General features: G+C 36.8%; 1 protein-coding gene across 14 annotated transcripts in view; it reads right to left on the reverse strand.

The window, feature by feature from the left end:
• Window positions 1–5,252: 5,252 nt before the first annotated feature.
• ACADL (acyl-CoA dehydrogenase long chain) overlaps window positions 5,253–26,854 on the reverse strand; it is a 49,417-nt gene continuing 27,815 nt past the window's right edge. For 7 of the 14 annotated variants that reach the window (XM_065526018.2, XM_065526014.2, XM_065526019.2 and 4 more), the window contains 3 exons: window positions 23,125–23,252; window positions 20,726–20,812; window positions 14,897–15,200 (listed from right to left, as the gene is read on the reverse strand). In XM_065526018.2, the coding sequence (XP_065382090.1) occupies window positions 15,017–15,200; window positions 20,726–20,812; window positions 23,125–23,252 (399 nt within the window). In that variant the 3' untranslated portion in view covers window positions 14,897–15,016. Of the gene's footprint in view, window positions 5,643–14,896; window positions 15,201–16,703; window positions 16,946–20,725; window positions 20,813–23,124; window positions 23,253–26,854 lie in introns of those variants that run through there. The other 7 variants (XM_074010010.1, XM_045367648.2, XM_074010009.1 and 4 more) reach the window with 2 other exon arrangements.

Consider the following 26,854-nt stretch of genomic DNA (forward strand, 5'->3'; position numbering starts at 1 on the left):
GAACTGCAGTCATAACAAAGCGTAATCCGTAGCATAGATAACTGGAATTGCAAAATTGCAAAATTACTTGTTCCTGGTTCTTTTAGTAGATTGTGATATTACTGAAATAATTTTTATGACCAGCTGCATTTATTGGAGATAATTTTTAAAAATTTACTGAATAATTGCACCTCAATATGGGGCAAGGGAAGAATTTTAGGAAATTGATTTACTTTCATTGTAATAAAAATTGTAAGCTAATGATGTGTTGTGAAAAATAATTAAATCAGCAAGTATTTATTGGATATTTACCATATTCAAAGGACTGTCCTAGTCCCTGGGGAGAGAAATGCAAAAATGAATAAAGAATTTTTTAAAGTTTTGTTTTTTTAATTAGCAGTTCGAGACGTCTAATAAGCATGTGTTAAGATAGATCAAAGGAAAATTCTGGATTTGAGTTGGATATTTAAAATACTTTAGAGAGGGGAGGAAGGCATCAATAGTTCAGGAGATAGTATCCTTGGGTGATTTGAGGAGATGTTGTGTGAATATTTGCGGGGTAGAGAAGTACGTTGTCAACTAGATTGAGTAAATCTTGAATGACAGAAATTCAGATTTTAACCTGAGGGAACTGTAGAGACATCAAATCATTTGATGGTACAGTTTTCTGTGAAATAATTTTTTGTTACCAAACAAAATATTTATATATTTGCCAAATGTTTATTGAACACATGTTTTGTGATGGCTAATGAAGATATATTAGTAAATTCCCTGTCATGGAGTTTATAGGGTATGACAAAGGTATTAAGTTTTGTAATTACAGAAATAGTAATTCATACAGCATTTCTACATATATTTTCTAATTTGTTCATCACATAGCCATGGGAGGTAGGCTGTTTCCAATACTCTAGATTAATTCTTTTTTTTTTTTTTTTTTTTTTTTTTTTTTTGAGACGGAGTTTCACACTGTCGCCCAGGCTGGAGTGCAGTGGCGCCATCTCGGCTGACTGCAAGCTCCGCCTTCCGGGTTCAGGCCTTTCTCCTGCCTCAGCCTCCTGACTAGCTGGGACTACAGGTGCCCGCCACCACGCCTGGCTTTTTTTTTTTTTTTTTTTTTTTTGTATTTGTAGTAGAGATGGGGTTTCACCATGTTAGCCAGGATGGTCTAGATCTCCTGACCTGGTGATCCGCCCACCTTGTCCTCCCAAAGTGCTGGGATTACAGATGTGAACCACTGCACCTGGCCACTCCAGATTAATTCTTTTATCTTCTAGTCAGCCCTGCTGCTTGCCAGATGTTACAGACCTTAAATAAATATTTCAATCTATCAAGTTGTCATACATGTACATTTTCCCTATTCCTTTTATATTCAGTTTAATAGGAATGTGGGGAGATGATTAACAAAATAATATGGGTTTGATATAAAAAATATAGGAAAGCACAAAGAAGAAAACCACAATCATATGCAAAGCCTGCTGTATTTTATATGTATGACACTGTGCATACTGTTTTTAAAATCCCATTTAGCTACATATTAAGCACACTATCCCTTGACACTGAATATTGTTCTAAAGCATGATTTTTTTATATGTAGCATATACATGCCAGTTTTCCAGACACTATAGAATATCAGTTCTCCTTATTACAAAAATCGACATACTGAATCATTTGCCAAATTATTTTCTATATTACTCAGCAACAGCCTGAAAAGTGCATGTAGCTAATATTTTTTTTAAATCAAGGACATATTATTTAGAAGGTACATTAAAAGCATTCTGATTTCCAAGAAAAAAATGTAACAGTGGTAAGAATAGAACACTTTAAAATCCAGCAAGAACAAGGAGAAGTAAAGGGCACCATTCTTGCTGACATAATAATTACCTATCTGGAAGCTTGTAAAAATGTCCAGGTAAGCAGTATTACAACGATTTCATGAGATAAACTTCTCTCTTCAACACTGGTTTTTATTCAGTCATTCCTTTCACTCAAGAAACACATTCATGCAACACTTAGTATAGCTGACACTGTGATAAATGCTAGAGATAAAGGAGAAAGATCAATCTTTAATTTCAAGCAACTCACAGCCAAAAAGGGGCTTTTCTATCCCCCTTCGTGACTTTTTCTCCATAGCACTTATCACCATCTAATGTAACATAGATTTTGATTTTTTTACTTTTGTTGTCTATCGCCCTAAATTAGACCATAAGCTCCATGAAGTCAGGCACTTTTGCTGGTTTGCTCATTGCTGTATCCCCAGAGCCTAGGACAGGGCTCTGTCACATGTGGATTCTCAACGCATATTTATTGACTGGATAAATTAATTTTCACATCCCGCAAAGTGAATGTTATATTCATTTTCCAGGTGAAAAAAAATATGAAGCTCAGTGAGATTAGTGTTCCTAGATTCTTATGCTAATAAATGGCCCATTTTGAAGACAGACCTGACTGGCTCCAAAGCCAGAGTTCTTTCCTCACTACCTCTCACAGAATAGAAAGCTATCCTATCCCATCCCATCCCGTCCCGTCCCGTCCCGTCCCATCCCATCCTATCCTAGCTTGTACTATTTATTTCTCTATATTTCTATGCTCTGAGAAACTGTCCCCCACTGTTATATTCCAGTATATTTAATTCTTTTTGTATGATCAGGTTTAGAAAGGGAAACAGAAGAAGCAGAAGGGTTAAACATGATAATCCCTACTCAGGACAGACTTAGCTTTAACCAGTATCTATAGACAAGCAAAGGGTAGAGGTAGGTAGCAAGACCTATAAGAATCTTCAAACCAGGGCTAAGTACAACAGAGAACAGAACTGGCCCATGACTAAAGGGGAACAAAATGACTTCCTGTGTATACGAATATCCATGGCACTTTTATTCACAACAGCCTCAAACTGGAAATAGCCCTAAGATCCATCACCTTTGAAAGGATAAAGAGCTGGGCACAGTGACTCACGCCTGTAATCCCAACACTTCGGGAGGCCGAAGTGGGCAGATCACCTGAAGTCAGGATTTCCAGATCATCCTGACCAACATGGTGAAATCCTATCTCTACTAAAAATACAAAATTACCCGGGCATGGTGGTACATGCCTATAATCCCAGCTACTTGGGAGGCTGAGGCAGGATAATCACTTGAACCCAAGGGGACAGAGGGTGCAGTGAGCGGAGATCATGCCATTGCACTCTAGCCTGGGCAACAAGAGTGAAACTCCATCTCAAAAAATAAAAAATAAAAAATAAAAATAAATAAAGAAATTACAGCACATTTATATAATGGAATACCACTCAGAAATAAAAAGAAGAAACTACTGATATATAAAACAACAAGGGGCCGGGCGCGGTGGCTCACGCCTGTAATCCCAGCACTTTGGGAGGCCGAGATGGGCGGATCACGAGGTCAGGAGATCGAGACCATCCTGGCTAACATGGTGAAACCCCGTCTCTACTAAAAAATACAAAAAACTAGCCGGGCGAGGTGGCGGGCGCCTATAGTCCCAGCTACTCGGGAGGCTGAGGCAGGAGAATGGCGTGAACCCAGGAGGCGGAGCTTGCAGTGAGCTGAGATCCGGCCACCGCACTCCAGCCTGGGTGACAGAGCGAGACTCCGTCTCAAAAAAAAAAAAAAAAAAAAAAAAAACAACAAGGATGAGTCTCAATCAGTATGCTGAAAGAAGCCAGACAAAATCATAAATATTATATGATTCCATGTATATAAAGCTCTAGAGAAAGACAAATCTAATCAATAATGACAGAAAACAAATCGGTGGTTTTTTAGGGCTGGGGTGGGGAGAATTGACTTGGATGGGATTAAAGGGTGACAAAAAAGTTCTATATCCTGACCATGGTGGAAGTCAAATGGGTACACTCATTTGTCAAAACTCATCAAAATATACTTAAAATGGGAACTCTCTAATGAAAGTGGACTAAGAAACCCCAAGAAGTTCTCAGTCTAAAATGTAGACAGGCAGAAAAATTAAAAACTAGGAAGATAGGCTGTGTATAATGTATGAGAAAACTCAAAATAATGATAGCTTTAAAACAGAAGGGTTAATCCTTTAACATATTTTATTGATTCTAAGACACATTTTTTCCATACTTTAACATTTCAGAGATCAGAATAACTTCACAGTTCATGCAGTAAGAAAGTATTGTATGAGTTTGATTGGCAGTGGTTTTTTAATGATACATAAATAGTGCATCTTAAGAATCAATGAAATGCAGTAAAATTAGCCTACAGGTTAATTGTCCCAGAATTGTTATAACAGCTCCACAAAGTCACCAGAGACCCAGGCTCCTTTCTTTTATTTTATCTCTTCCATTCTCAGCCCTGGCTTCCATTTTCAAAGCAATCTCATGGTCCTAAATGGCTGCTGGAACTCCAATCATAACTATCCATTTCCCAGGCAGCAGGCAGAAAGAAGAGCAGGAAAGCAAACAGGGCCTTTAAAGTGACTCTCCTGAGTCCCTCTCAACAATTCTACAACTTCATCAAGTGGATAAGTTAATATTTTATTTTACTTGTAGCTATGGTAAATGGGTTTACTTTCTTGATTTCTTCTCTAGATTGTATGCTGTTGGCATACAGAAATGCTACTGATTTTTGTATGTTGATTTTGTATCCTGCAACTTACTGCATTTATTTATCAGTGTTAATAGTTTTTTTGGTGGAGACTCTAGGTTTTTCCAAACATAAGATCATATCATGTACAAACAAGGATAATTCTTCCTTTCCAATGTGGATGCCATTTATTTCTTTTGCCATTTTTACAAATTTGCCCCGAAAAAGTTTTATTTCTTCTTCTTTTTAAACATTTTAAGTTCAGGGGTACAAGTGCAGGTGTGTTACATAGGTAAACTTGTGTCACGGGGCTTTGCGTTCAGATTATTTCATCAGCCAGGTATTAAGCCTAGTACCCATTAGTTGTTTTCCCTGATCCTCTCCCTCCTCCCACCCTCCATCCTCCAAAAGGCCCCAGTGTGTGATGCTCCCCTCTATGTGTTCATGTTTTCTCATCATTTAGCTACCACTTATAAGTGAGAACATGCGGTATTTGGTTTTCTGTTCCCGAGTTAGTCTGCTAAGGATAATGGCCTCCAGATCCATCCATGTCCCTCCCATGGACATGCAATGGACATTTCATTTTTTTATGGTTGCATAGTATTACATGGTGTATATGTACCACATTTTCTTTATCCAGTCTAAAAAGATACTCTTTTCAATAAGTAATGTTGGAACAGTTAGACATTTATGTGCAAAAAAAAGTGAGCCTTAACATGAAACTTCATGCTTTATTAAAAAATTACTAAAGGGAATACAGATCTAAGTGAACAATACACAATATAACCTTCTTAGAAGAAAACATAGAAAGAAAACCTTATGATTTGGGTTTGGGTAAAGAGTTCTTAGACATGACACCAAATGCATGACCCACAAAATAAAAAAAATGGTAAACTGAAATTCATCAAAATTAAAAACTTTTGTTCTGAGAAATGAACTGTTAAGAGAATGAACTAGCTACAGTGAGAAAATATTTGCAAACCACGTATCTAACAACGGACTTGTATCTATAAAAGAACAGCTCCACAGCGGCTGACAACCTTGCATAGGCCACATAGGCACAGCTTGAATGGCAGCTGAATCTTGGCAGAATGCTTTGTGATCCTCCTGGAATGGGAAAGCATGGGGGCTTGTGAGGTACTGCTACATGCCATTGCTTACTGGCTTCCCTCTATACCAAGAAGGCTGCCAAAGACCCTTTGTCATTATCTCATGGTTTCTGATGAAGTACAAGGGTTTCTGTTTCACTACGCTTAAGGCACAAATGCAGCTATAAAAAAACTGCTTAGCAGTATCATGGAATGGGCTCCTCAGCAACAGGGTATCCTATCATCCTTGCTGTGGTCATCTGACTTCTTCTGTTTCACTGTCTCCCTATACAAAGGTAATGAAGAGCTAGCTCCTTTAGCTACTCTTCTTTTTACTCTCATGTAAGCAATAAACTGGGTCTAAAAAGGTCTTGTTTTTTTGTAGCTGAATCTGTTAGCCTAGCTTTGCCTTGTACTTGACAGTATCCAGAATATATAAAGAATTTTCAAAACTCAACATAAAGAAAACAAACAATACAATCAAAAAATGGGCAAAAGAAAGGTAATATGTGAAAGGCAAGTAAGCACATGATATATTATTCTGCATGATTAGATATAAATTCAAATTAAAACCACGGTGACATACTTCTACACACCTATTATAATGGCAAAAATTAAGAAAACGAAGTGCTGGAGAAGATTCAAAGTAACTGGAACTCTTACATTGCTGGTTGGTCAGTAAAGTGGTACAGGCACTTTGGAAAAACAGTTTCTTATAAGTTTAAACACACACTTACCATGTGACACAGTAAGTCCTCTCCTGGATATTTAACCTTAACAAGATGGTAAGATTTAATCTTAACCAATGTGTCTGTAAACAGATGAATGAATAAACTGTGGTACATGCCTACAGTTAGCACCAAAAAAGGAACAAGTTATTGACTCATGCAACATGGATGGATCATAAATATATTTTGCTAAGAGAAATAAATTATTCTCGAAAGATAACATACTATATGATTCCATTTATATGACCATCTCAAAATGACAGAACTGTAAAGACAGAGATTAGATCAGTGAGTGCCAACAGTAATAGGTGTGGAGAGGGTATGAATATAAAGGGCAGAATTTTTTGAGGTGAAAAGACTGTTAAGGGAGTTTTTTGGGGATGATAAGACTGTTCTGTATATCCTAATTATGGTGGTGATCACATCAATCTATAAAAGCTAAAATTCAGAGAACCAAAAAAGGCAATTTTACTGTTATGTATGAATACCAAAACAGGAAAAATATGCTATATGTTAACTTTCAAAATAAAATGTATAAAGAGAAAGGAAAAAGAGAAAAGGGAGGACTGCTATTTTAAAAAGGAGAGAGACAGAGAGAGAGAGACCAAATACAATTTGAAGACCTTGTTCAGATCCTGATTTGAATAAACTAACTACAAAAGACATTTTTGATGCAGTCAAGGAAAATTTAATGTGAACTTGGAATTATGTGTTAAGTTTTTTAAAGTATGATAATAACCTTGTGGCTATATAAAAATATCTTTACCTGTTAGAAACATATTCTGAAATACATTTGTGTTTGTGAAGTAACATTAAGTCTGGAATTTGTCCTATAATACGTGAGGAAAAAACTGGGGGAGATTGGCAAATGTTGAAGCTGGAGGTTCATTCTATTGTACTCTATTTTTTAGTAAGTTTTACGTTTTCCATACGTTTTTTCTTAAAAATGACATTTTAAAAACTATAGTAGAGCTTCTTTTCCTCATTTATTGTAAAGCAACAGACTTAGACCTACAGTTGGTTTCAATCTCAATGTCAAATCTTTCCAGTGACTCCAAATAAATAAATGCTGTGTGTGCCAAAAATAATACTGACATGAGAAAAACAGTTTGCTAGAAATCTTATACTTTGAGTAATAAACTACTAGAATTACTAGATTAGTAAAAATTTGAAGAGTTAGATTTTAAAATAGCAAATCAAAACAGTTTTCAATGACACCATCAAAGAAAGAAAGGTCAAGAGTAATTTTAAAGCAATCATGATCCTAAAACTCTTAGCCAACAAACAAAATTACTCAGGCTTTTAAACTCTCATTTATATTTACACAATGTTTCTTTCTTGCTGTGTTGGTCCAGCCTGTTCTTTTGAGCATTATTATTATTTATCGTTTCTTGAGCACTCAGCACTGCATGAGATACAGATGATAAGTTCCCTCCCTAGGGGACAACAATCAAAGCTACACAAGCAAAACATAAAGATAAGCTGTTTAAGAAATAAAAACCAAATGAAAGATTAAGAAGCACATTGTGAATTCCCTTTTATTGTTTGTTTCAGCTTTAAGCCCATGATACAAAACATGCTTCTTTTGGGGGTGTAAAACAAGACTGTAGTTGTTAAGATAAAGAAAGCCACTGGCTTAGAATAGAAAATATACCAGAGATCATTGCAAGAAAATATCCTACCTTAGAAATCTTTTCACTTTCTGCTATACATAAATTACTAGAACCTATTCCTAGCTCTAGAGGAATGTAATCACTATGTATGTGTGCACGTGTGTGTGTGAGAAAGAGGAAGAGAAGGAGAGAGATTTAGGTCTGCCCACTAGCCTTTTTTGTTCCTTTTCTTTTGATAATACCACACTGCTTCAGAGACTGCTTTTCCCAGTCCACATATTCCTGATGGAACTGTCAATCATAGTCCATTTCTCCCCTACCTTATAATGACGGATGCAGGCCTGAAGCAGCACAAGGTCATTTTTACAGGGCTCATAATGAAGGTCTTCTACAGGGTTCATTAGGCCAATTTGAAAGAAAAGTAGAAATAAATGGATATAGCATAAATGCTGGGAGTTCTCAGCTCCGGAATCAGGCCCTTGAAACTCCATTTCCTGCAGGCCTTTATATGAGCTGCTCTGCAATACTTTTAAGCAACTAAACTTAAGTTTTTGCCTAGGGTGGTTTCAACTGGGTTTCTTTTGTCATTTGCACCTGACAAAATCCTGGGAAGGTAAACAACATACCGGAGGTTGAGTGGCTCCTAAATGGTAGTCATTCAAACCTAACTCTATCCATCTCTACACAATAGACTTTTCCTACTGTGCTAATTTACTTTTTTAACCTACAGATATTTCATTCCTAAAATCTAATTTTCTTCAAGATTGGGAATGGAAGGAAAAGAGGCTGCAGTGAAGTGGGGCAGTGTGGAAGGGGTCCGTCTAGTCCTATATCACTTTCTGGCAGTAGGAGAAAAGTGAAAGCCACAAATACAGTAAAATCTAATAAAAAATTATTTTAATCCACTTTGCATATGATAAAGATCCTAAGCTGGCAACTATACAAACTTCTGCCTAAGAGCAAATCAAAGCTGTATAGTTCTAGAAAAGAATGGTGTAGGTATAGGGTGATTTCTGCATTTCCAACTGAGGTACCCAACTCATCTCACTGGGACTCATTAGACAGTGGGTGCAGTCCACGAAGGATGAGCTGAAACAGGTTGGGGTGTTGCCTCACCCAGGAAGTGCAAGGGGTCAGGGAACTCCCTTCCCTAGCCAAGGGAAGCCATGAGGACTGTACTGTGAGGAACTGTGCATTCCAGCCCAGATACTACATTTTTCCCATGGTCTTTGCAACCCGCAGACCAGGAGATTCCCTTGGGTGCCTACACCACCAGGGCCCTGGGTTTCAAGCACAAAACTGAGCAGCCATTTGGGCAGACACTGAGCTATCTGCAGGAGTTTTTTTTTTTTTTTTTTTTTTTTTTCATACACCAGTGGTGCCTGAAACACCAGTAAGACAGAACCATTCACTCCCCTGGAAAAGAGGCTGAAGCCAGGAAGCCAAGTGGTCTAGCTCAGCGGATCCCACCCCCACAGAGCCCAGCAAGCTAAGATCCCCTGGCTTGAAATTCTCGCTCCAGGCACAGCAGTCTGAAGTCAACCTGGGATGCTCGAGCTTGGTGGGGGAAGAGGCATCTGCCATTACTGAGGCTTGAGTAGGTGGTTTTCCTCTCACAGTGTAAACAAAGCCACCTGGAAGTTTGAACTGGGCAGAGCCAACCGCAGCTCTGCAAAGCTGCTGTAGCCGGACTGCCTCCCTAGATTCCTCCTCTCTGGGCAGGGCATCTCTGAAAGAAACGCAGCAGCCCCAGTCAGGGCTTATAGATAAAACTCCCGTCTATAGATCACCCAGAGGAAGGGGTGGCTGTGGGCACAGCTTCAGTACACTTAAACACGCCTGCCTGCTGGCTCTTAAGAGAACAGCGAATCGCCTAGCACAGCACTCAAGCTCTGCTAAGGGCAGACTGCCTCCTCAAGTAGGTACCTGACTCCCCTGCCTCCTGACTGGGAGAAACCCCCTAGCAGGGGTCGACAAACACCTCATACAGGAGAGCTCCAGCTGGTATCTGGTGGGTGCCCCTCTGGGACAAAGCTTCCAGAGGAAGGAACAGGCAGCAATCTTTGCTGTGCTGCAGCCTCCGCTGGTGATACGCAGGCAAAAGTGTCTGGAGTGGACCTCCAGCAAACTCCAGAAGACCTGCAGCAGAGGAGTCTGTTAGAAAGAAAACTAACAAACAGAAAGGAATAGCATCAACATCAACACAAAGGACGTCCACACAGAAACTCCATCCTAAGGACAACAACATCAAAGACCAAAGGCAGATAAATCCACGAAGATGAGGAAAAACCAGCACAAAAAGGCTGAAAATTCCAAACACCAGAATGCCAATTCTCCTCCAAAGGATCACAACTCCTTGCCAGCAAGGGAACAAAACTGGACAGAGAATGGGTTTTACGAATTGACAGAAGTAGGCTTCAGAAGGTGGGTAATAACAAACTCCTCCGAGCTAAAGGAACATGTTCTAACCCAATGCAAGGAAGCTAAGAATCTTGAAAAAAAGGTTAGAGGCATTGCTAACTAGAATAACCAGTTTAGAGAAGAACATAAATAGCCTGATGGAGCTGAAAAACGCAGCAGGAGACCTTCGTGAAGCATACACAAGTATCAATAGCCAAATCAATCAAGCAGAAGAAAGGATATCAGAGATTAAAGATGAACTTAATGAAATAAAGCATTAAGAAAAGATTAGAGAAAAAAGAATGAAAAGGAATGAACAAAGCCTCCAAGAAATATGGGACTATGTGAAAGGACCAAATCTACATTTGACTGGTATACCTGAAAATGATGGGGAGAACGGAACCAAGCTGGAAAATATTCTTCAGGATATTATCCAGGAGAACTTCCCCAACCTAGCAAGATAGGCCAACATTCAAATTCAGAAAATACAGAGAACACCACAAAGATACTTCTGAAGAAGAGCAACCCCAAGACACATAATTATCAGAATCATCAAGGTTGAAATGAATGAAAAAATGTTAAGGGCAGCCAGAGAGAAAGGTCGGTTTACCCACAAAGGGAAGCCCATCAGATTAACAGCAGATCTCTCTGCAGAAATGCTACAAGCCAGAAGAGAATGAGGGCCAATATTCAAAATCCAGTATTCAATTCAACATTTTTAAAGAAAAGAATTTTCCACCCAGAATTTCATATCCAGTCAAACTAAGCTTCATAAACAAAGGAGAAATAAAATCCTTTACCGACAAGCAAATGCTGAGAGATTTTGTCACCACCAGGCCTGCATTACAAGAGCTCCTGAAGGAAGCACTAAATATGGAAAGGAAAAACCAGTACCAGCCACTACAAAAATGTACCAAATTATTAAGACCATCGACACTATGAAGAAAATGTATCAACTAACAGGCAAAATAAACAGCTAGCCTCATAATGACAGGATCAAATTCAGACATAACAATATTAACCTTAAATGTAAATGGCCTAAATGCCCCAGTTAAAAGATACAGATTGGCAAATTGGATAAACAGTCAAGACCCATTGGTGTACTGTATTCAGGAGACCTATCTCATGTGCAAAACACACATAGGCTCAAAATAAAGGGATGGAAGAATATCTACCAAGCAAATGGAGAGCCAAAAAAAGCAGGGGTTGCAATCCTAGTCTCTCTAAAACAGATTTTAAACCAACAAAGATCAAAAAGACAAAGAAGGGCATTACAGGGATCAATGCAGCAAGAAACGCTAACTATCCTAAATATATATGCACCCAATACAGAAGCACCCAGATTCATAAAGAAAGTTCCTAGAGGCCTACAAAGAGACTTAGACTCCCACACAATAATAGTGGGAGACTTTAACACCCCACTGTCAATATTAGATCAATGAGACAGAAAATTAAGAAGATATTCAGGATTTGAACTCAGCTGTGAACCAAGTGAGCCTAATAGACATCTACAGAACTCTCCACCCCAAATCAACAGACTATACATTCTTCTCAGCACCACATTGCACTTATTCTGAAATTGACCACATAATTGGACGTAAAACGCTCCTCAGCAAATGCAAAACAACAGAAACCACAACAAACAGTCTCTCAGACCACAGTACAATCAAATTAGAACTCAGGATTAAGAAACTCACTCAAAACTGCACAACTACATGGATACTGAACACCACCTACTCCTGAATGACTACTGGGTAAATAACGAAATTAAGGCAGAAATCAAGAAGTTCTTTGAAATGAATGAGAACAAAGAGAAAACATACCAGAATCTCTGGGACTCAGCTAAAGCAGTATTTAGAGGGAAACTAATAGCACTAAATGCCCACAGAAGAAAGCAGGCAAGATCTAAAATCACCACCCTAACATCACAATTAAAGGAACTAGAACAGCAAGAGCAAACAAATTCAAAAGCTACCAGAAGACAAGAAATATCTAAGATCAGAGCAGAACTGAAGGAGTTAGAAACATGAAAAAGCCTTCAAAAAATCAATGAATCCAGAGGCTGGTTTTTTGAAAAGATTAACAAAATAGATAGACCTATAGTCAGACTAATAAAGAAGAAATGAGAGAAGAATAAAAAAGACACAATAAAAAACTGATAAAGCAGATATCACCACTGATTCCACAAAAATACAAACTACTACCAGAGAATACCATAAACACCTCTACACAAATAAATTAGAAAATCTAGAATAGATAAATTCCTGGACACATACACCCTCCCAAGACTAAACAAGGAAGAAGTCCAATCCCTGAATAGACCAATAACAGGCTCTGAAATTGAGGCAGGAATTAATAGCTTACCAACCAAAAAAAGCCCAGGACCAGATGGATCCATAGCCATCTTCTGTCGGAGGTACAAAGAGGAGTTGGTACCATTCCTTCTGAAACTATCTCAAACAATAAAAAAAGAGGGACTCCTCTCTAACTCATTTCATGAGGCCAGCATCACCCTGATACCAAAACCTGGCAGAGACACAACAACAAAAGAAAAAAGAAAGAAAATTTCAGGCCAATATCCCTGATGAACATCGATGCAAAAATCCTCAATAAAATACCGGCAAACCATATCCAGAAGCACACTGAAAAGTTTATCCACCATGATCAAGTTGACTTCATCCCTGGAATGCAAGGCTGGTTCAACATACACAAATGAATAAACTTAACCCATCACATAAACAGAACCAATGACAAAAACCACATGATTATCTCAATAGATGCAGAAAAGGCCTCCAATAAAAATCAGCACCCCTTCACAATAAACTAGGTATTGATGGAATGTATCTCAAAATAATAGGAGCTATTTATGACAAACCCATAGCCAATATCATACTGAATGGGCAAAAACTGGAAGCACTCCCTTTGAAAACCAGCACAAGACAAGGATGCCCTCTCTCACCATTCCTATTCAACATAGTATTGGAAGTTCTGGCCTGGGCAGTCAGGCAAGAGAAAGAAATACAGGTATTCAAACAGTAAGAGAGGAAGTCAGATTGTCTCTGTTTGTGGATGACATGGTTGTATATTTGGAAAACCCCATCATCTCAGCCAAAAATCTCCTTAAGCTGATAAGTAACTTCAGCAAAGTCTCAGGATACAAAATCAATGTGCAAAAACCACAAGCATTCTTATAGACCAGTAACAGACAAACAGCCAAATCATGAGTGAACTCCCATTCACAGTTGCTACAAAGAGAATAAAATACCTAGGAAGCCAGCTTACAAGGGATGTGAAGGACCTCTTCAAGGAGAACTACAAACTGCTGCTCAAGGAAATCAGAGAGGACACAAACAAATGGAAAAACATTACATGATCATGGATAGGAAGAATCAATATAGTGAAAATGGCTATAGTGCCCAAAGTAATTTATAGATTCAATGCTATTCCCATCAAGCTACCATTGACTTTCTTCACAGAATTAGAAAAAACTACTTTAAATTTCATATGGAACCAAAAAAGAGACCACATAGCCAAGAAAATCTTAAGCAAAAAGAACAAAGCTAGAGGCATCATGCTACCTGACTTCAAACTATACTACAAGGCTACAGGAACCAAAATGGTACTGGTACCAAAATGGATATACAGATATATAGACCAATGGAACAGAACAGAGGCCTCAGAAATAACACCACACATCTACAACCATCTGATCTTTGACAAACCTGACAAAAACAAGCAATGGGGAAATGATTCCCTATTTAATAAATAGTGTTGGGAAAACTGGCTAGCCATATGCAGAAAATTGAAACTGGACCCCCTCCTTATACCTTATACAAAAATTAACTCAAGATGGATTAAAGACTTAAATGTAAGACCTAAAAACCATAAAAACCCTAGAAGAAAACCTAGGCAATACCATTCAGGATATAGGCATGGGCCAAGATTTCGTGACTAAAACACCAAAACCAATTGCAACAAAGCCAAAGTTGACAAATGGGATATAATTAAACTAAAGAGCTTCTGCACAGCAAAAGAAACTATCATCAGTGTGAACAGGCAACCAACAGAATGGGAGAACATTTTTGCAATCTATCCATCTGACAAAGGGCTAATATCCAGAGTATACAAGGAACTTAAACAAATTTAGAAGAAAAAAACAACTCCAACAAAAAGTGGGTGAAGGAGATGAAGAGACACTTCTCAAAAGAAGACATTTATGTGGCCAACGAACATATGAAAAAAAGCTCATCATTACTGGTCATTAGAGAAATGCAAATCTAAACCACAATAAGATACCATCTCATGCCAGTTAGAATGCCAATCATTAAAAAGTCAGAAAACAATAGATGCTGGAGAGGATGTCAAGAAATAGGAACACTTTTACACTGTTGGTGGGGGTGGAAATTAGTTCAACCATTGTGGAAGATAGTGTGGCGATTCCTCAAGGATCTAGAACCAGAAATACCATTTGACCCAGCAATCTCATTACTGGGTACATACCCAAAGGATTATAAATCACTCTACTATAAAGACACATGCACACATATGTTTATTGCAGCACTGTTCACAATAGCAAAGACTTGGAACCAACCCAAATGCCCATCAATGATAGACTGGATAAAGAAAATGTGGCACATATACACCATGGAATACTATGCAGCCATAAAAAAGGATGCGTTCATGTCCTTTGCAGGGATATGGATGAAGCTGGAAACCATCATTCTCAGCAAACTAACACAGGAACAGAAAACCAAACACTGCATGTTCTCATTCATAAGTGGCAGCTGAAAAATGAGAACACATGGACACAGGGAGGGGAACATCACCCACCAGGACCTGTGGAAGACAGGTGGGTAGGGGAGGGACAGCATTAGGAGAAATACCTAATGTAGATGACAGGTTGATGGGTGCAGGAAACCACCATGGCGTGTGTATACCTATGTAACAAACCTGCATGTTCTGCACATATATCCCAGAGCTTAAAGTATAATAAAAAGGCCAGGTGTGGTAGCTCACACCTGTAATCACAGCACTTTGGAAGGCTGAGGCAGGCAGAACATGAGGCCAGGAGTTCAAGACCAGCCTGACCAACGTGGTAAAACCCCGTCTCTAGTAAAAATACAGAAATTAGCCAGGTGTGGTGGTATGTGCCTGCAATCCCAGCTACTCAGGAGGCTGAGGCAGGAGAATCGCTTGAACCTAGGAGGCGGAGGTTGCTGTGAGCAGAGATCACACCATTGCACTCCAGCCTGGATGATAAAGCGAGACTCCATCTTTAAAAAAAAAAAAAGTATAAAAAAAAAATTAAAAAAAAGAATGGTATCAAAATATTTTTTCTTCCCTCTCCTCTTTCCAGCTGTAATGGTTGTATTAAAAAACAATGTTTAATATCAACAATACCAAACAAAATGTTTGTATTCTAAGTTGAGTAAGAATACATCTATTTCCATTTTAAAACTACTTTAAATTAATGGTTTATTTTTTGTAATTACTTTTAAGTCTCAAATCAAATGTCATTTCCTCACTTTTGAATTTTAAATGCTTAATTATTTACATTGCACTTATGCTTGAAATTATTTCCTTTACATATTTACTTCTTATCTTATTTTACTACTTATTTGTTTATTCACTTATTTTTTAGTGATCTTGCCAGTTTTGTTTGTCATCACTGTATTAACAGCCTGGTTTATAGAAGACATAAAGTAATCATTAAGTTACTAAACACATTAACTGTTGCAAAAAAGCCATTGCTTTGATACCTATAAAATGTACCAATATCTTGAAATTAAAGAATGATGGATTATTCTGTGTTATCAGGTGTCAGCAACTGACAGAACCAAGGCATTCCCTGGTCAGGGTTAGGCAAATACTTAGCTGAGTCCTGGGGGTTTCAAGGCAGTAAGGTATTACGGCTTCCGGCTTCAATCAAAGCAGTTCTCACTGCTTTTCACAGAGATGTTCTGCATAAGCTTTTGTTTGAAGAAAGAGTTCCATTGCTTAAAAACAGGGGGTTGGAGTACAGTGGTAAAAACCACTGTTCTAGGGAATTTGGAGCAAATGGTAGCCAAAATGAGTTTACATTCTAAGTATATTTACTTTTCCCTTTAAAAGTCAATGTGCTATCTTATTAATGTTTTCATATTATAACGACATAAAATTATTTCTGCCTCAGTTTGAAGATTTGAACAATTTATGCTTTTTAGAATTTTAGAGATAAATGAAACACCTAGGCATCTAGATTCAGAAAATCTTTTACCTTTGGCTACATAAAAAACTGTAAGTTAAACCTTATATTGGAAAACTAGAATTTTGGCTTCAAAGATTTGTCCTTCCACTGTGTTAATTTTATATTTATATTTTATTTCCTTCTCTACAGAGAGAGCAGGTAAAAACATGTTTAGTGTTCCTCGCTTCCAAGTTACATTTTATCTTGAGCAGATTTAAAACCAGATTAGCTGTAATAGGATTCCAGAATGTGGGCAGATGTCTACTTGTCAAAGACGATCTCTCTTGCAATCAGCTCCTTCATTATTTCATTTGTACCACCATAGATTGGCTGAACTCTGGCATCTACATAAGCTCTGGATAAATCAGAAGATGATTGAATAAATAAAACATTTTAGAAACTGTAAATTTTGTCTTACCAGGTAACTCTTAAACTATTAATTTAATGAAGTACAAACAATAAAAGTCCTTCACAAATTACTAATTTTTTCAATATGGCATTCATCCTAGTAATAGTAAAAAAAAAACTATTAAGACGTTAATAGTATGTATAGCTTTGTATTAATTTGATTAAAGAGATTACAAATTCAAAATAAAAATAGTAAGTATATATCAGCTGATTTAATTTTGTAAAATTCAGCACATATGATAACACTCTTAAAAAGTCTGTTTTAGATTAGGAAAAGGACAGAATGTCTTAGTTTCTTTTTATCTTTAACATTTCCTAAAAAAGTTGAAATCCACTGGTTTTATAGAAAACGAAAGAAAAAAAGATTCATATTTTCTAGCATTCCCACAACCACTATCACTATTAGGAATATAAACTGATGCTTTAGCAAATATTATTTCCCAGAAAGTTAACAAGTAACTTGTTTTTTGGAAATGGTTAATAGTCACTTCAGTGATGCGTGGAGTTAAAATACAAAGTGGCTGAGTCCATTGCCATACCCACCCATCCCCCGAAAAAAAAAAAAACAAAAAACCAAATATCATCAGAAGTTCACTTTTGATAGTCATGATAACGACCATGCCACTGTGCAGTTGTTTTTGTCTTTTCTCATCTCATTTTATCCTCTCAGCTCTGGGATTGGGGAGGGATAAATGTTAGTACTGTTTTCCTGGTAAAGGAACTAAGGTAGAGAGAAGTTAATACATTTCCTAATTAATGGTTGCTGTTTAATGGTCACTAACAACACATCATTGGCAGACTGGAATGAGGATGTAGCTATTCTGCCTCTTTTTCAAATATTTTTTTTTGTATATCGCAACACTTTCATTGGCCAAAGCACTTAGAGCTAGTTATTGAACTTTGGACTTTCCTGGTAGACCCACTCAAAGGCTTTTTTTCTTTTTTCTTTTTTTTCTCAAGTATAATCTTGGTGTTTTGTTTTGTTTAAATTTGATTTTTAAGACAAATTAAATGTGCCAGCTCTCTAGGAACATACCATTTTTGGACTTATTCTTCTCCATATTCATCAGGGTTCCTTACAAAGAAATGGGCACTCAGTAAATATTTACTGATATGATTTACTGTATTACAAAGGAAATTTAGAATCTCAGAACTTTTGGCTGAAAACGTTAAAAGCTTGAGATATTTATATTTTCAAACTTTTTTTCTGAACAGATTTTGCTATTCTCTACAAAATCTAGCACCTGCATTTTGAGCACTTACCTACTGTAAACCTACTTCAGCAATCGCACTGCATTTAGAGATATATATATATTTTTAAATGGGCTAGGCTTCTTTTTACATTAAAGAAGTTCCAATGGAGTAGATAAAGCAGAGATTAGTAGACCTTTGATATGTTACTAATTAAATTTAGTCATCAACTAAAATTAACAGTGAAAGGCAGCAGCAGAAATGTTTAACCACACTGCAATGAAGTTCTACATCTAAGGTTGCTCTTCCTAGCATGGCAGAGAAATCTTTAAATGGCAAAGCTTAAATCTCACTCCTCACAGCCTCGAGTCTAATGAGTAAGACTTAAATAAACCCACATGCTGAAGACCAGTTATTTAAAAAGACAAAAACAAAAAACAAAATAAAAAAGCAGAGAAAGCACCTCTTATCTATGAAACCAATGCTCAGCAACATATATATAAACTAATGCAGTTTAGTCTGGGGGATATAAGAAACACAATTAGAATAACTTTTTTTAATCAAGTCAAAGTCTCTACATTACATCTACATATTGCCTACTGTGTCTACGTGGCTTTTTTTGTTTTGTTGATTTGTTTTTTTGAGACAGAGTCTCACTCTGTCGCCCAGGCTGGAGTGCAGTGGTACAATCTCGACTCACTGCAACCTCCGCCTCCCAGGTTCAAGCAATTCTTGTGCCTCCGGAGTAGCTGGGACTACAGGCGCCCGCAACCACGCCTAGCTATTTTTTTTGTATTTTTAGTAGAAATGGTGTTTTGCCATGTTGCCCAGGCTGGTATTGAACTCCTGACCTCAGGTGATCCACCCGCCTTGGCCTCCCAAAGTGCTAGGAGAGCAGGAGTGAGCCACCGCGCCTGGCCTAAGTGGCCTTTTTGATATTAGGCGATACATGGGAAGAGAAATAGAAGTCTAGTTTAAAAATTCATACAATCTTTGAACAAACTGGCCAAGAAAGGTGATTATTGTTTCTTAAAGGGAATATAAGTCTCTCAAACTAAAACCAGAGATTTCAAATAAGCCATCAAGCTACAATGTTTGCTTGGTACCAACTTGAAGGAGTTGATTCGGAGAAAACAGAGATCAAGGCTTATGCCATACTCTAATCTTAAACCATTTAGATGATTGCCTTCTCCCCACCTAATAGGCCTTTCTTAAATGTGAACTAAACCACACAAACATTGAGCCACTACATAGCTTCTGCTCTTAATGTAATTTTAGTAAAATATTTTTTCTCACTAAGGACTATAAGCATATTAAATGTTTCCAATTATACTTGCCAAAAAGATAAATTTGAAATCATTAGGCTGCCAGTTTGAATGTGGGTTTCATAATTTTTTCCTCTAGATACTTTATATTAAGATAAAAATCTTAAAACGTTTTTAGAAGCCTATATATAGCATTCTTACTCTCAGATTCAGAACAAATTGTACTTTTCTGTATAAACCAAAAATTTCCTTGGGAAAATTTTTCTAAACCGAAATCATTGCTAAATAATAAGAAATATATATTTTCTAGGGTGATAAGGAGAAAAGCTATGGGGAGACTTCTGAGGTGAAATACTATGTTAAGAGAAAAGGAAATTCTGGAGATTGAGGAAAAAATATGGATGAGGACACTGCCTATTTATAAATTAGTACTGCTTCAAACTGATAAGAATATTCATATATGATAAAAAGATATATTTGATTTTTTCAATTTGAAGGAAATAAAAAATCTATTTAGAAAAAATAAAGATTTTAAATTTATTTTTTAGAACAAAACAAATAATCAGATATTTAAGATATGTGACAACTTAGATCCTTTTCATATGACAGTTAAATTTTCTGTATTGCTTTTTTTTTTTTTCAGTTTTAAAAAAAAATGTAGTATTTGGCCAGACACAGTGGCTCACGCCTGTAATCCCAGCACTTTGGGAGGCCAAGGCAGGTGGATTACTTGAGGCCAGGGATTTTAGACCAGCCTGGCCAACATGGCAAAACCACACCTCTACCAAAAATACAAAAAAATTAGCCAGGTGTCATGGCACGCACTTGTTAATTCCAGCTACTCTGGAGACTGAGGCACAAGAATTATTTGAACTTGGAAGGCAGATGTTGCAGTGAGTCCAGATCATGCCACTGTACTCCAACCTGGTGACAGAGTGAGACTGTCACAAAATAAAATAAAATTAAAAATTAAAAATTAAAAAAAGTTTGAAAATGCTATTTGTCCTTCTACATAATGATTCAAATAAAGCCAAGGATCAAGCTTTTGTATATTGGTCTCTTTACTTTAAGAAAGATAAAATCCTAGTAGGGAGTTGATAAAAAATTTTTAAAAAGCTGTTTCCATTTGCTTGAATACATTTTGTCTGTATTCAGCTGAAAAATTCAAAAGATTGCACACCTCCTTTCCCTCTACATTTGATGTACAAAGTAAACAAATTTTCCTTTTTCTTCACATCATAAAGAGGAGTATATCAAAAAACTGTACTTACTTGGCAATTGGGTACTCCCACATGTATCCCCAACCTCCATGGAGCTGTACACAGTCATAAGCTACACTATTTTGTAACTCAGATGCCCTAAATGACCAAAATAAAAGGCAGAAAAGAAATGTTTGAAATGGATTTTCATGAGGTGCTTCAAAACCAGAAAATTAGTTATTTACAATTGTTGAAATGTGCACATGTATTAAGCGATTAGAACGGCATATTAGCCAAGCAAAGAAGATGATAAAAATTACACATGAAATAAATTTCAAGAGACTTTTCATATAAGAATACCTTTTTCATCAATTATATTTCTTGCTAGGTTTTTGCTAGCCTAGAAACAAAAGGTAGAAAGCTCAGATGATTAGGTTTTGGCTATTTCAGGCTAGAAAAAGATACAGTAAAAACTTGAATATGTTCTAATTTATTTGGATTCTCTATATGATCTAAATTACTCAGCCACCTAGTTCTTTTTGCCCTTGTAATATGCATTTTTTCTCCAATGATGTCACTTTCTACTTGAAGATCATGATTCTGAATTTCAGTATAAAAAAGCAATTTTTTAGGGGTCTGACTTTTCAGAAATAAATTGAAGATAACAGTGAAAACCTGAGAGGGCACACTAACAAAGTGTATGCGATCATATAGGAAACATTAGAAAATTATATAGAGATTATTATTCCTGAAGTGTGTATATTAGTAATATATATATTGTTTGTATATATAAACATGCAGTGCTTAAGAAACATTCTTTTCTGATAATATCACAATTCTATCATTAAAATTCATAATAGAGATTTTATTCACCTTAACATAAAAATATGTTAGTTCCAAATTTTTTTCTACTTGTCTTTTCTTTCTTTTGTTTGTTTGTGTGTTTGTTTTAGTGATGGAGTCTCACTCACTCTATGGCCCAGGTTGGGGTACAGTGGCACAATCATAGCTCACTACAGTCTTGAACTCCTGGGCTCAAAGGATCCTCTCACCTCAGCTTCTCCAGTAGGAGTTACTACAGTGGCAAGGTACAGCACCCCACTACTTATTTTTCAATAGTGGGAAGCATAAAGCAAAAATAAAGATATATACTTTTTAAAATTTACAATAATTTTAAACTCAAACCATACGACAGGTGAGGATATTTCTAAGCAATATATTAACAATATAATTATTAATAGGCAAGACTTTGGGGACAATAATAGTTGGAATTTGATAGTTTTTTTGTGTTTGGCAAGTATTTTAGTGAAATATTTACTGGGCTATAACTAGCTGCCTCCTGTGCTTCAATGTGAAATACCAGCATGTGTATAAACCTGAGGTTTTCAAATAACAAGGTCAATGGCTATCTGAACTTCTTTTTCCAAAAATATGTAAATTTTTTTTACACTTTTTGCCACTAGTCAAAGAACTTGTTGTAAATGTAAATATAAAAAGTCTCCTCAAAAGTGCAAGTTTCTGAAAAGTAATTCCACACTACTTTTCAATCTGGCAATTTTATTATTATGGGATCATTACATAAAGCACAAAATATTTCCCCTGTTCTACTTGTGACTGAACTGAACACAAGTTAATGAATAATGACAGGAATTTATTCTAGGTTACTCTTGGGCTAATGATATGTGAGAATGTTTGTTTTTAAAAAGAGGAAACCAAATCTACTTCCAGAATCTGATTTAGACCGTATATTCCAAAATCTTAAAATATACAAAAGTCTGACATACAGGGATGTTTTTTCAATCAACTCATCTTTAACACCATCGCTAATAATCTTTAATTCAAACCGAAGTCTTTCTAAACTTAACAGGATTTTTATTTTCCTTTCACTTAATACAGCCTGTGAAACTTTGATTGGACAGCCAGTTCTTCGTGATTTTTTTCTTACATTTGGAAAGCACCTTAAATAGAAAAATCGTGTCCAACTTAGCCATTTCACAGATGATAAAAACATTTTCCTGGATGGAATTAAGTTTATTATAGTTATTTAATAAAAGAATTGGGACTCTATCTCAAGACTCCTAAGTTTTACCGTTCCCTTTCAGCCTCACTATACTGTCGCTCTTCAGATAATTTGAGATTAAACTATTACTTGAATGAACGAATTCGTCATCCTATCAATATCACTCTTCATTATCCCACTCTTAATATTTTATTTTCAATAGCAAGTTAATAATTAAATACTAACTTTGCTTGCCTATTAGGATAAAAAAATTAAATACCAACTTGAATAATTTTTAGCACATTATATGTATGCTTAATGGAACTTTTTAGCATTTTTTTTTTTGAGTCTTACTTTTATTTTTCATTTCACAGATTTCCTTCTTTAAGACCCTCAAGGTTGAGCTTAAAATTGGCAGAATTCCATAACAGTCTGAGCACACACCACACTCTAGTTACTGTAGCATACATACCAGTATTTCGCCATGCAAGCAGTGGCAGAGTCCAAACGTTTCGCTTCATGCAGCTGGAGACAGTTGTCCACAAATGCTCTGGTTACACATATATGTGTTTTTAATTCTGCTAATTTATGTTGCACTGTCTTGAATTTAAAGTAAATAAAAGAAAAAAGTGAGCCTGGTAGAAATATAAACTTTTTTTTTTTTTTTTTTGAGATGGAGTCTTGCTCTGTTGCCCAGGCTGGAGTGCAGTGGCACGATCTCGGCTCACTGCAAGCTCCGCCTTCTGGGTTGACGTCATTCCCCTGCCTCAGCCTCCCATTTAGCTGGGACTACAGGTGCCCGCCACCACACTCAGCTAAATTTTTTTTTGTATTTTTAGTAGAGACGGAGTTTCACCATGTTAGCCAGGATGGTCTCGATCTCCTGACCTTGTGATCCACCCGCCTCGGCCTCCCAAAGTAAGAAATATAAACTTTAACCCACTTAACATATCAAAAATTATACAATAAAAGATCTTTAGGGCAAACAAAAGTGGAATTGTTGTTTTTTTCCTCCATAAAGAGGGCATTTGTTAGCAAATCAGCTAAATTTAAAACCCACTGTATTTCAGTGCTAAGGAAATTTGTACTAAAAGATGCAAAAATAGTTTAAAACATAAATGTCTTGTTTCAGATTCTAAAATTTAGATGAGGCAAACTTCTTGAAAAACAGCATTACTTTAATGTGTGAGCACCGTCTTGTGGTACAGTTATTTAGGTACAGCTGTCAAAAACACCTATTGTATTTTCCTCCAGAGACTAAATCCTTGAAGATTTTTCTTTATTAATGAAATTAAGTATACAGATTTTCCTGCTCTGCTTCTAACATCTGGAGGGATAAGGGGGTTCTATATATGTTCATAAACACATCAAAATATTTATAAGGTATTATTTAATATTGCACGGTATTTAATCTAGATCTGTAGAAAGCAATATAATAAAATCAGAGCACTAAAGAGATCAAAGTCCAGTACCTTCATCCTCTTTCATCCCTTCACATGATCCCTCTTGATATGGTTTGGCTGTGTCCCCACCCAAATCTCATCTTGAATTTTAGCTCCCATAATCCCCACATGTTGTAGGAGGGACCTGGTGGGAGATAATTGAATCATGGGGGCGGGTTTGTCCCATGCTGTTTTTGTGATAGTAAGTCTCATGAGATCTGATGGTTTTATAAAGAGCAGTTCCCCTGCACACACTCTTTTGCCTGCCATCATGTAAGATGTGCTGTTGTTCTTCCTTCACCTTCCACCATGATTATGAGGCCTCCCCAACTATGTGGAACTGTGAGTCTTTTAAACACCCTCCTTTTTTAAAAAAAATAAATTACCCAGTCTCAGGTATTTCTTCATAGCAGTATGAAAATGGATAAATACACCTCCCATACCTCCCAATAGCTTGTTTAGCAGTCTCTAGCTTGGACTGAATGGTCTGGGATTATCAATGTTAATACAGCTATGTACCTACCTCCTCCTGCTGGCCATGGACAACCCATTAGCATTTTTGGAAAGCATTCTATTTAGACCATTGTCAATTGTTCCTGACTGTCCTTGCTTCAATCAAGTTTTATTTCATTCCTGACTCTAGGATCTCACACTGAACTTGGAGTTTATATCTGTTCTCTCTGGCACTGACTCTTGAGCTTTCCTCAGGAAATTGGCTTGAACTTGAAATACTGGGTTCCCACTTTGGGTAGCCTCCAAAAGTATACCCCATTCTAGTTTATTTCTTAGGTCCCAGGCCCCGATATGGTCAGCTGGCCCTATCTTCTTTGTGAAAATACAGATAGAAACAGAGTTCTGATCATTCTGCTGTGAAATGAGTAAGAACTTCACTGTGGCTTATAGAAAGCATACACATGGAAAGTTACCGGCAAAGGTGGTGCAGTGAAACTCAAACTAGAAGTTAAACACACACTGTCAAGTCCAAAGCCACAGCTGTGTTCTCAAAGGAGGGTGGTGGGCCAGATTCTCAGAAGATGCAGGGTCTGCTTTTAATGCTGGCTACAACAGTTCTAAAATTATAAAACTGATTTTTTCAGTGTCATTGTTGGTTGGGACAGTTTTGATACTTAACCATTTCTGGAAAAGAGTAGAATGGGAGTGTAAAAAGACCCAGGACCAACCAAGACCAGGGTGTATCAGGTGGAGTAGAAGCTGTGAGGGGCAGATTCCTTACAGGAATATCAACATAACTACTGTGCTGATGAAAACTCCAACTGACTGTCTTTCCCTTGGTTTTATTTTACCCTGTTCTAGAAACAGAGAATGTAACTGGCATTGAATGATTCCAAAACTAAGCAGTGAGAAGACTGGCACCCCACTCCTTCCATCTCTGTATTCTGGCCTCTAATTCTGAACATGCTGGGCCACATGAAAACTTACTTCCCCTCTTGTTGTTTCCCTTACTTTTTCTATCTCCACTTCTATTCATTATATATTTAATTAGGTCAAATATCTACCCTTTAATCAGCACAAAGTTTCCCACTGCCAGCCCATACACTCCAGTTTACTCATAGACAATCTAAAGATGGAACAAAAAAAAAAAAAAGAAAAAAAATAGGGAAATAAACTATATATCAAAAACAGATGAGTATTCCATGAAAATCCCTGAAGATGGTTTCTAAGTCTACTCCTAGTTTAGTTCAATGACACTATGTATGACACTATATTTGGAAAATAAGGGTGGATCCAACAAATCTTAAGATTTTTTTTTGCCTACGTGATGCCACATTTGGGAATTTATGCACTGTCTTTACAATATGAAAGAGTAAAGATATCTAAGCCTGATTCTCTCATACAAGAGTTGTTCCTTTGTAAATGTAAATGCTGGAAACTTCTAGAAGCTGAAGTAAAACTTCAAACCAGAATAGAATGATTTAGAATTCTTGCATCAGTGCATTCAGTGAAGTTCAGAGGTCTGAGAATAATGTCTCCAAGAGTATATAATTTACTCTGTGGGGATAAAAACTTGAAATACGTATTCTTGCCATTGGGTTGAGCATTACTAAACAGATTTGGTCTTTGTTTTTCACTGCAGACACTGCATTATGCTTTCTGAAATCATCCTCTAATCAAAGGCACTAAAAATTGGACCACACATTATTAGCTAAGTACTCTTTGTGAATGATCGACAAGCTCATAGCAGTATTTTTAAGTCATTTATATTTGTTAATAAATAATACTGCAGTTAGCATTAAAAAATTATTATGAAGTTACTGGGTGGGCTGGATAGAGTCTTTTTCAGAGTTCTGAATGACAGAATTCTTAGAATCATAGAATTACAGAACTGGAAAACACCTTGGAATGGTTATCTAGCCCAGTACTCCCTTAAACAGCAGCAGCAGTTGCTCTAATATATTATGCTTAAAATATAAAATAAAACACACTAGGTTTGCTATTTGATAGTTAATTAATCCCATGCTCAAGGTCTTAAGAACTGGATATTCCCATTTTAGAGACATGTGAAGGAGAAGTATTATTATTTTTTTCCTCTCTATTCCTTTGCCTAATTCTTTATGCCCTTAGAATTAAGAACACATACCACATAGGAAATGACTAACCAAGAGCTCTCATTAGATTAGAAAAAACATTCCATTTTCACTTCATTGTCCACTGAGTGAAGGAAATAGGAATAGAAAAAAGGCTCATCTGCTTTGCACTTCTGGGCAGTAATAACAGTATATAAGTGAAGCGTGTAGGTTC

Source organism: Macaca fascicularis, chromosome 12 (genome assembly GCF_037993035.2).
Source record: "Macaca fascicularis isolate 582-1 chromosome 12, T2T-MFA8v1.1".
NCBI lineage: Eukaryota > Metazoa > Chordata > Mammalia > Primates > Cercopithecidae > Macaca > Macaca fascicularis.